Source organism: Sinocyclocheilus grahami, unplaced genomic scaffold (genome assembly GCF_001515645.1).
Source record: "Sinocyclocheilus grahami isolate Dianchi unplaced genomic scaffold, SAMN03320097.WGS_v1.1 scaffold210.1, whole genome shotgun sequence".
NCBI lineage: Eukaryota > Metazoa > Chordata > Actinopteri > Cypriniformes > Cyprinidae > Sinocyclocheilus > Sinocyclocheilus grahami.
This window is the reverse complement of record NW_015505389.1, coordinates 1073130-1084272: the sequence shown is the minus strand read 5'-3', so window position 1 is coordinate 1084272 and position 11143 is coordinate 1073130. Positions and strand designations below refer to the sequence as shown.

The following is an 11143-nucleotide window of genomic DNA, read 5'->3' as shown; positions in this document are numbered from 1 at the left end:
ACGTGAACATATTAAAAGTACCTGGATTATCAGGAGAAACAAAAGTACACACAAACTTCAGTGGCTTTTCTCAGGCGCAGCTTAGCGTCTGCGGTTAACACAGCGGGTGCTTTCGCTAGTGGCTAGAGCTGTATTGTTTCAAAACTTAGTCTTAGTGGTGATGATTATTAAATGACTCTGTCTACAATCAACACTTTTTTTCTTTCTCTTTTTGTCACATCATAAATAAATAAATGCATGAATAAATAAATATTAATAATAAAACAAACATTCATGGTAACATTTTATTTTAGGGTCTCTTAACTAGCTTATTAGCATGCATATAAAGCTCTACTAACTTAAAAACGTTTTACTTTTTTATTGACTGCATATGCCTTTGATTCTTCCCCAATGTAGATTTCAAGATAGAAGATCAAAGATTGGACAAGTCTATTATGCTTGCTAATACAAATGTGAATGCATAATATCTGATAGGGTGGTCAACAATTCCATATTAGTGGTGATATTCTTAATAGACACTGCCTTCCCTCTTCATTACAGCATAAAATGTTTGGATTATTGCTTGGCCCATTTTTAAGGCATGTTAAGACGTTTCTCAATCAATCAAAAGACTATTTTTTTCACATTTTATCTAGCTGACTAGAAATATGACAGATACACTGAGCTAGATAATGCTTAGTTTACAGTAAACCATATTGTATGGCTATCGCTCTGCAATGCGTATGTTTAGAATAAACCAAGCTATTCATAAGAGTTTGAAATAAACTATTTCCCTATTCTTCTTGATCATCAAAATTAGCACAATCAATCAATCAATCAATCAAACTAACAGTTACATTTATGGAATACTTCTATCTCCTTTTTGTTCTCATTGACTTCTCTCTCCAAGCTTTATCCAAGAAAGCTTGTACTAACAAGGAGTACATATGAGTGTTTATTGGGCAGATGTGATCACTCACCCCTCTGAAGTTACTGGAGGCCTGGAAGTAGATGAGATAATTCTTGCTGGGGTCCAGAGGTGTGTTCCAATAGCCGTTGTAGGTGTGGTTGTCCCCTACAGTGAATGGTGTAGCCTCAGGCAAGCTGCTGGGCGTGAGTTCAGCGGTGTAGTAATGAGGCGGAGCACCACTTGCCCCTCCTCCTCCCCCCGGACTCTCCCCATGGGAGGAAGGAGCAGGGAAACACTCTATGTGACCCAACTCCCTCCGCCTCACCTGTCTGGAGCCGTCCTCCTCCACCACAACCACATGATAGGCGCTGTTCAGGAAGATGGAGCAGACTTTACACACTGAACTGTAACGCTCTGTATTTGCACTCCTTCATAAACTCACTGTAACATGTAACTTCAAGTGCTTAATGAAACAATCACTAAATAAAACAAAAGTAGCTTATACCACAAGATGTTTATACCATGGGATGTAAAAAAAAAAAATACAAAAATGCAATGCCAGACCAAACATTATAGAAAGCAATTTAGTTTGACATGGAAGCAATTTCTTTTCTGTGCAGCTTAGCAGAGAACTCGAATGCTGACTGGTGGAGTTATACATATATCAGCTGTTTGCATCTGCAACTTGAAATGTGTCCGTTTTGAATCATTGTGGTGAGACACGCGAGGAAAAAAATATGAACGATCAGTTGTGCGACTATTCTGTCATAAATCGCATACCATTCATTGCTGAACTTTCTACCGTCCGTTACTGGAAATGAAATTACCGGTTGATATATCCCGATCTCAATAAATTTACACACACTTTTAGCCCGTGAACTGGATCTAGCTCAGGACGCGCGCTGTCTGTGAAAGTTTGGCCAGGACCGCTTCCAGAGTAATCACCTAAGAATTTTTGTCCCGTCCATTGCTTATCGCTGATAATTCAAGAATCAATCCAGCATCATTCCTGAAACTTTGCAGCACGTATGTGTCCGAAAAAGGAAAGTTTCATTTAAATTCTGAATGGATTACAGCCTAGAAAACACACAAAGCGCACTCCCTTTATTATCACTAAAAGAATCACTCATCAAAGTTCATCGCGATCTCACAAAGTTCCGTTATAATCAAGCTCTCTAAACTACACAATAAAACTCAGTCATGAGCTGATTCGCGAGCGTGCAGAACTCTAGCTCTTTCAGCAGTGAGTGACTTCTGAAAGCTCTAACGTTTCTGATTGGCCATTGCGTTGAAGAAATCAACAGATATGTCTTTGATTGGCTACATTGCTCAATGCTGCAAAAACACGTTAGATAGTTTGCCAGATATTTTAATTGCTTTTGCTTTCGTTTGGGGGTATTTAGCACCGTCTAGTACCCCCGTACAACCCCGTACTTGACTGACGATATGGGGGGCAACATATACAATAAGCAACAAATAGCGTAATATATATATAAATTAGATTGGGTTCATTACCTAACAGGTGCTCCTCTCCCCAAGGCTGGACGCAGGAGAACTGTTATTGTGCTCTCAGATTCACTCAGTGGAGAGGGGACGTCTTCATAGTCAAACGCTGGTGCTGTGAGGGGAAAGAAAGAACAAATAATATCTGATCTGTTTCAGATGTGATTAAGAAATGCCTGAGTGACTTGAGAACCAAGCCAGTGAACTAGTTATTCTTTTCTGCTGGTCCACAAATTATATTGAACGTTTTGTTTTTAAATTGTTCAGCTTACTGACTCAGTCAGTTCAACTTTATGATCCGTTTGCTGTCAACAGCTCACTGGAGGGAAATATTATCAGTAAACAAAGACTTAAAATACAGGTTTAGAATGACAAGAGAACGAGTAAATAATGATAGAAGTTTCATTTTTGATCTATTCTTTAAAAAAAGCAAAAAACACCTCAACCACCCAGCAACTGTAACGCACAAAAATCTTTCAAATTAGTTTTGGTTTTCCACTGACTTGAATCCCTTGCTCCACAGAGAACAAAAACAGGCCCAAACAGAGTGCGCCACACAAGGGCAATGAAACAGTAATGGAGGCGGATGAGAGCGATTCACAGTCCTTTATACAGTCTCTTGAGAGGCGAGCACAGAACAGAACTCCTGCTCCCATTCCTGCTTATTATCGTAAGTCAATTAGTGAGCCGGTACAGGGAAACGGGTCAATGTCTCAGCCTTCAGCATACCAAAACAAGCAGAAAACCTAGAGTAGAAAGAACGAGAGCCGCTATCACAGCGCTAGTGTTAGATCTGAGGACCGAGGGATGTTATGATTGACTATAGGAACAAACCTCAAAAAGAAACATACACAAATAAGCACAAAGGACAATTTTGCTCATGCCTAGTACAGCTGGATTACCATGTGTGAGCAGATATTTAAAGAGACAGTTCATGCAAAAATCCCTTATTCACCCACAAATCCATTTAATACAAAGCAGGGAAGCTACTGAACGATTTGGGATATATTACATGAGGTGCTTTTTAAGGCAACACTGTAAAAAAAAGATGCCACAATCCGCTTGTTAAGTCGGGACATAATGAAACGCCATTTCCGGGTCCAAGCCTCCACTCGTTTCAATTGAGAATACCATGTCGACTGCCGTTTATGAGCACTATTTATTCATATTACATATTTAAACTAAACTTTTAAAAAACTTACAGTGTATACTACAGTATCTGTGCTCATGCCATCACAGATACGAATATTTTAACGATTTACAAAAGATGAATCACTATCTGTCCATTTTGATATGGAGATAAAGGTTATGATTAGAATTTTTTGATAGTATTACACCACATTGTGCATGTAAATTAGCACCGTTTGTTGTTTTCTTGTGGTGCGACAGAGCTTTTCAAGCGGTGATGCGTGACGTCAGACTTAACAAGCGGATTAGTTATAACAACTTAAAATTTGCTGAGATAAATAGAGCTAAACTAAAGTTACGTAAACTTATAATTTTAAGTCAAGCACAAACACTTACTTTTATTATTATTATTTTATTTAATTTTCATTTTTACTCACTTTTTTTAGTTGAAACAACGTATTATTATCTTATGGAAGCCCGTTTCAGCCACTGAACAAAAAAATAAAAAAGGTAATTGTGACTTACAGTGGTGTGAAAAAGTGTTGTTGTCACACTTAAAAGATTCAGATCATCAAACAAATTTTAATGTTACACAGACGCATGTTCATGACAGTATCATGACGCGAGCATGTGGCGGCGCTGACCCAGATCTGGGCGCTGGCGCCGCCACACGCTCGCATCATGATACTGTCGTGAACACACGATATAAACGTGATATAAACTCACAATTGTGAAATACAAAGTCAGAATTGCGAGATATAAAGTCAGAATTGCGAGATACAACCTCACATTTCTGACTTTTTTTCTCAGAATTACGTGATGTAAACTCACAATTGCGAGTTATAAAGTCAGAATTGTGAGATATAAACTAGCAATTCTGAGAACATATCAGTCTCCCCCCCTCCTCAAAATTGGAATTTATCTCGCAATTGCATGTTTACATCACGTAATTCTGAGAAAAAAAGTCAGAATTGCGAGAAAAAAAAGTCCCTTTACAACTCCCAATTGCGAGTTTATAGCACGTCTGAGAGAAAAAAAGTAAGAATTGTGAGATAAAAATTTGCAATTACCTTGTTTTATTTTTTATTCATTGGTGGAAACGGGCTTTCATAGAAAATAATATCACCAACAAAAGAAGAAGAAAAAAACTCCATGTTTTAAGAATGAAATGTTATATAAGTCTGGCAAATGATATATGAACAAACCCCTCTTTAAAAATCTTCAGAGTAATAAAGGTTTTTCTAAAACTGGAAAGACGTGCATATAAGTGCTTCTAGTGTGAGTTTAACACTAAACTCACACTAGAAGTGAGTTTTGCTTCTAGTGTCTTGCCTTAATGATAATGTTTTTGTCTTTTTGGAGCTTGAGAGCCAATGCTCAATAAATGAGCAGCTCCGCCATGCTTGGAGTGGCGTGTGTAAATAATGGCAGAATTTTGGGGTGAACTATTCCTTTCATGAGGCTCTTTAAAGAGCATTGTTTGGTCAGAAGTACCAAAGGGGCCGAGACTAATCAGTTTCCCTTTAATTTTCAGTTTATTGAGCTACAAAATGCAAAGCCAGAGACTTTTCCCACAAGCCTTTAAGTTCGTTGGTGGAAAAACGATTTCCCAAAAGGACCTGACATTTTCCCTTCAGTTTACACAGTTCTCCCCTCAGTTTGTCGACTTCAGCCTGGGTAAACCTCTGTATCAATATTTCTGCTGTTCAGAGAGTTCATCTTGCCAAAAGAGCAGCTGCGATTATGTCTGAATGAAGTCCAAATAAAGTATGAATAAATCCTGAACCAATTAAAAGGCCCCACAGGCATCTTACATTCATTCCAGCGATAAAACCAAAGCCCATCTAGCTACTAGTGGAAAACTTATAATTAAGTTCTTTAGATTCAGAGACAAAAGCCAGCAAAGCTGTAGGTTTTCTGATGCATCTCATATCCCAGAATGCCTTGTGGCAATGTGTATTCCCTCACCTGAGATATTGGTGGTGATTTCGGTCAGGGCGGTCTGGCCAAAGCCCTTGGCGGTGCGAGCGCGAACAGACACCAGGTATGTGGTGCCAGGATGAAGCCCGGAGAACATGTGATACGTCTCGTTCTTTAGTTTGGAGACGGTGCGCCGTGGGCCAGGAACGTTGATGCTGGGATCTGACGATTCAATGCTCTGGTAGCTGATCTGAAAACCGGAAACAGAGAGTGAGCCCAGAGGAAATGATGTAACAGCAAACGGTGGAGGATCAGTGTTGATGGAGTTCAGCTTCACTTTACCCACAACAAAACCTGATGTCTTCACTTACATGACTTTACCATCTTTGAAGGCACGCTTTATGCAGCAAATATTATTCCATGCAAGGGATTGTCAATTTAACAAAAATGGTAGCAATCGTGGAGTCTTATTACATTCAGAAATGACAGTATATTTCTTGACTCATTTAACCCCCGCTGAGATTTTACGCTTCAATTTTCATCCATGCAAGAGGAGTCCCATTCTTTTTATACATATATAAATCTGTACCACTGAATATATGTAACAAAAAATGTAACTCAGCAGGCAGGTATGTTTTCATCAAGAGTTTCGAGAAATGATTTTGGTAAATGCATGATTCAAACGATTCAGAAAATAACCAATTTCTAACTTTGTCTCCATTATATGATAAAAATGCACCCACCCCCCTCCCCCGACAAAATGGCTTATTATTTGAAAGTGAAACTTGTAAGTAGTAGCGACTTTAAATGGCTACTCGCTCTAATGTTAACTAGATAAACGTGCACTATTAGTCGCATATCAAAGTGCGGCGTGTGGAAGCTGTGGAAGTGCACTACCGCATGACATAGAGGTGCCGACGCAATTACGTATTTGCATACACTCACAATATCATCAAGACATTGTGCTTTAATGAAATAAAGAAAACAAACAAGATGCGCTTTCTGCCGTATCGGTCTCCATGATCTGTAGCATGCTGCAAAATTTAACAAAACTCAGCGTATACGCTACTTGCCTTGCTTAAAATGTCGACTTTAAAATGAACCCATTTAAATCAAAAACAAAAACTCTTTCATTATGTAATCCATATGAAAGGTAGGGATGTGTCACTGGTTTCCCGATTCGATTCGATAACAATTATCAAGTCAACGATTCGATTCGATATCACGATGCATCACGATACATTGTGATTATATCAAATTTATTTTGTGCATTTTTATTAAATTATATAAGCAAGCTACTTTTTAAAATAATTACAAATTAATAAAAAAAAATCCAAACAATTGTTAAGAAATTAACCAACTAATTATAGCTTCAAAACATACAAGCCAATATAAAGTAATAAAAGGGGGAAAAGACAATTTAAAAAAGATAAACAAAAAGTACTTTCAGTATCTAAGAGTACTTTAAATGGGTCATAGGATGCCCATTTTCCATAAGTTGATATGATTTTTTGGGGTCTTAATGAAAAGTCTGTAACATAGTTTGGTTAAAATGTCTCAATGGTAGAGCTCTTTTCAGATCAAGCCGTTTTTGTAGCATTTTCCTTTAAATGTTAATGAGCTCTGCTGACCCCGCCCCTCTCTTCCGAGCTGCTCTCAGAGAGACTGTTTACTTTAGCCACATTCATCGTGGAGTCATTCTTGTCTACATCTGCTCCAGCGATGAAACAATGGCGGACTGATGACAGCTCACTCAGGGCGGAGCTAAGGTAAGACACCAGTCCAGTCTGTGCTGAAAAGCTACTGTCAATCAAACTATCGTGGGAGGGGCCTGTCTGTGTGACATCACACAGACCGGCATCTAAGATCGGCTCGATTTGAGAAAGGGGTAAAGATTTGAGCAGATTAAAAAAAAAACACTGGGTGCATTTTTATCATTATAGGGTGGTTGTGTACACACACTGCCAACACACATTTCAGTTCAAAAGTGCATGTAGCATCCTATGACCCCTTTAAGTATCTGAAAGTTTACAGACAAACATAGTTATGGGTTTTTCTTTATTGCTGTTTGATTATTACTGATGAGATCATAGCCAGTGGCAGCTTTAACAGGCTGCATTCACACTAATGCACAGATCTATTTTGACATATCAGATGTTTTGTCCTGTTCTGAAAACATCACTCACTGTCTCTACATCAATTCGGAGATGCAAGTGCATTTAACCACAGCCGCGATCAAGCTTCAGAAGAACAAACACAAAGCAAACGTCAACGTCTGTCAGTACGTGAGTTTCATGCATCTAATACGTACTGCATTCCAAACGGCATCAATGAAAGCACATCTAAAGAAAAACACTGCAATAACAGTGGGTGGAAGCACACACTGTCAAGCAATGCGCACGTGTCTCACAGCGCAGATCCTGTGCACTGAAGCCCGCAGCGATTGTCTCTAGCACACACACATTTCAGAATTGAATCTGAGCATGTTTTTTTTTTTTTTCGCACTAAGCTTGGTTTTTCCAAAATGTGCCCAGATCTCGGATTTTAAAATAGTGGGTGCATTTTTTAATACTCGCATGACAAGCACGTTTGCGAATGACGTCAGTAGGCTATAATCGATTATGGTCTATTACTGCATCGATGCAGAATCGTCCACATCCACATCAATGCATCGATGAAACAATTAATTTCAACACCCCTAATGAAAGGTGCAGATGGCAAGTCCGCATCGTCAGCTTCATTAGAAACTTGATGAACACTGAAAAGATCTGTTTTTTATGTATAAGAAAATTATGTATAATACAATGTACTTTTCTTTTTAGAGCAGTTAAATATTTCTGTCTCAGATGTTGAAGTCAAAGTGGAACATGAAGAGCTTCAGACATGGATGGCATCCCTACAGACACCTATAAACACATTAAGGTGTAATGAAACCCCCGATTTTAGCACCGGTCGTTCACACTTCAGATTTAAAATTAATGTATCCACCGCATGCTGTTTTAAGAATGTGTTGAAACTGCTTTGCCCGCCGCCCTCACTCTGGAAAACTCTTCAGGGAATTTGAGGAAGCCACCTACAAAGTGTGACTCACAATTAACTCTTTTTAAAAATATTGAAAAAGAACTTGCAAAGGCAAGAAGGTTTCAACAACGCTTAGTCGCTCTACTTGCTTCAGATCAAACATGTTTGATCTGAAATACTGTGGTTATATTACACATCGCAATAAAAAAGATATCAGAAGCAGAGGTTGTTTCAATTTGATGCAGAAAAAAGTGTTCAACAGAACTGAAGACATCTACCTTGAAATGTTAATTGAAGTTGAATAACAGTTGCTCAGATTCAGTTCAAACATGGAATTTCATTTAAGATGACCTTATATATATATTTATTTATAATTTTTTTCCCATTAATTCACCTTTGCCCTGCTTTACAGAGCTCCCAGAATTCAAAGACATTAATGCATGGTTCCTGTAAAGCTACTGATATTGAGACATTGCAACATATCAATATATCGCTCTTTCTGCTACCAGTAAATAAACCTAAAATGTCAAGCTTTTTAAACTTTTTTTGAAAACTTCCAAACAAGGCTTTATCAAGACAACATTAAAAGTGTGTCTCTGCTTTTAATTAAAAATGACATGTTTTAAATGTCTTAGAATTTTGATCATGTTTCCTTACATTCAAACGGAACTGCTATTTTGTATAATGTTCATCATATCAGTTCAAATTCAATTCTAGAACTGAATTTGAAGTTAAAGCAGTTCTCAGTTCAGTTGGTGCACAACCCTGCTTTCTCTGTCTTTGGCTCTCATCTGAGCCACTGCTCCATTAGAAATGATGAACATACTACTGATGAAAGAGCTGATTTAAGTAGAAATGATTTATTCTGAGTTTTGAAGACATGAAAACATAAATCTGACATATGATGAATACAGTTCTGTCAAGACCACTATCGTCAAAATGATTGACACTTAGCATACAATTTGGATTGGCAGAATGGTTCTGTTCTGGGCAAAAAACTCCCTGCCCTCCCAAGCAGCCATGAAAGGAGGAGCTGGGGATGGAGGAGGGTAATTTGCTCTGAGCAAGCGATAAAGCTGCTGAATAATACTGAATAGACCTTATATAGGAATGCCGTGATAGGCGTCATATTCCTAGGTAGATGTGGATCAGCTGATGCAAGCTTGACTCACGTGACCTGCCAGACCTAACGCTAGATGCTTAATTAGCTTCCTACTCAAGATTATAAATCAGTAGCTTCCTATTCAAGATTCCCCCCAAAAACTTTAAATGATAATAATGGATAATGACTAATTTCCAATAATTAATTTCGAGCACGGCCCTGTAAACAAGTTAAATAACATTTAAGTCAATTAAGTTTTTGTTCCTGTTTTATGTCGATGTCACAGTTTGCAGATGATCGTTACGCAAAAGCTTTGCATACTCGTGACTCTTTAGCTCCGCCCACGGCACGCCTCCAGGAGTTCGGCTGTTTTCGGAGAGAAGCGTAAAGCTGTATCTTTCTTTTATAAATCTGATAAGACTAAAGGCTCTTCTGAGATATGAATGATGCAATACTACTCTATAGTTACTCAAGATTAACACGAGATTGACAGAAACTGTGTGTGTTATGTCCGCATTAATGATGAAATGAAAAAAAGATGTCATTGTGTTAAACACAAACAATTGAGAGAGTACAGAGTACAAGCTATGATATCTATGATATGACATCAGAAGACACAGAATGTAGCAAGTCTTATAAACTTGGTCCTTGTGTATTCGTTGTATTCTGACGCATCAGTCCTCGTTGATTGTAATCATATGGAAAAGAGGGCGACCAGTGCATCGTTACCTTTACCTTTTGTGTCCCACAGAAGAATAAAAGTGATCAAGTTTGGAACAACATCAGTAATTAAATGACGGCAGAATTCGTCAGTCAGCCGACTGTTCAAATAACACTCATTGTTTGTTCAGAACTACTGCTCTAATACAACATTAATGACCAACAATATCTAAACATTACCTCAGCTGAGCAGAGAAACCTCATTATCCCTTACAAGATCCATCAACAGAAATTACACACTCCATTGAAACTACTTTTTATGAAAATGCTGGTGCGGCAATCGGTCATAAGCGTTATTTTATTAGCTGCGTGGCCATGAAGAGCTCAAAATAGAGTAGTAGATCACTGTTTCCTTTTGTGATGATAATCACCTCACTGTCTCTGTAGTAGGGGTCGAACGACTTCTGATTTTTTGAAGTCGACTTTTATGTGATGAAAGTCGAGTCGAAGTCGACTAGTCGCTGATGACGTCATTAATGAACAAATAAGTCTGGAGCTGTGATAAACACCTTGTGCACAGCTATGGTATATGACACAGAGCTGCCCACATGGCTATTGCTCCTACAACAGCTCATTTTTATCAGTTCTTTTGTCTTTGGGTCATAATATTTCTCACAGATTTCTGCTCGTTCTAAATCAGAAACAGATAAAGTAGCACAGTAAAGATTACATTCATATGAATGCATTAGTGAGAGCGATTGCGTGTGTGAATTAATTCTACCCGGCAGCGTCTCTCTACTAGCAGTGAAGCTGTGGGATTTAGTTATTAAGAAATATATGCTTGAACTTTTCAGTTTCTAAGCTATTTTATTGAGAAATCACAGAACAGTGTTGACAATACATTTCCGCGCTGAATAATT

At 38.3% G+C, this 11143-nt stretch overlaps 1 protein-coding gene across 1 annotated transcript in view; it reads right to left on the bottom strand.

Annotated features, from left to right (window-relative positions):
• Positions 1-11143, bottom strand: part of LOC107595905 (receptor-type tyrosine-protein phosphatase U-like) — a 271117-nt gene that overhangs the window by 80579 nt on the left and 179395 nt on the right. The window contains exons 10-12 of the mRNA XM_016286495.1: positions 5489-5776; positions 2405-2507; positions 960-1257 (exon numbers count right to left, since the gene is read on the bottom strand). Coding sequence (XP_016141981.1) covers positions 960-1257; positions 2405-2507; positions 5489-5776 — 689 coding nt within the window. The remainder of the gene's footprint in view (positions 1-959; positions 1258-2404; positions 2508-5488; positions 5777-11143) is intronic.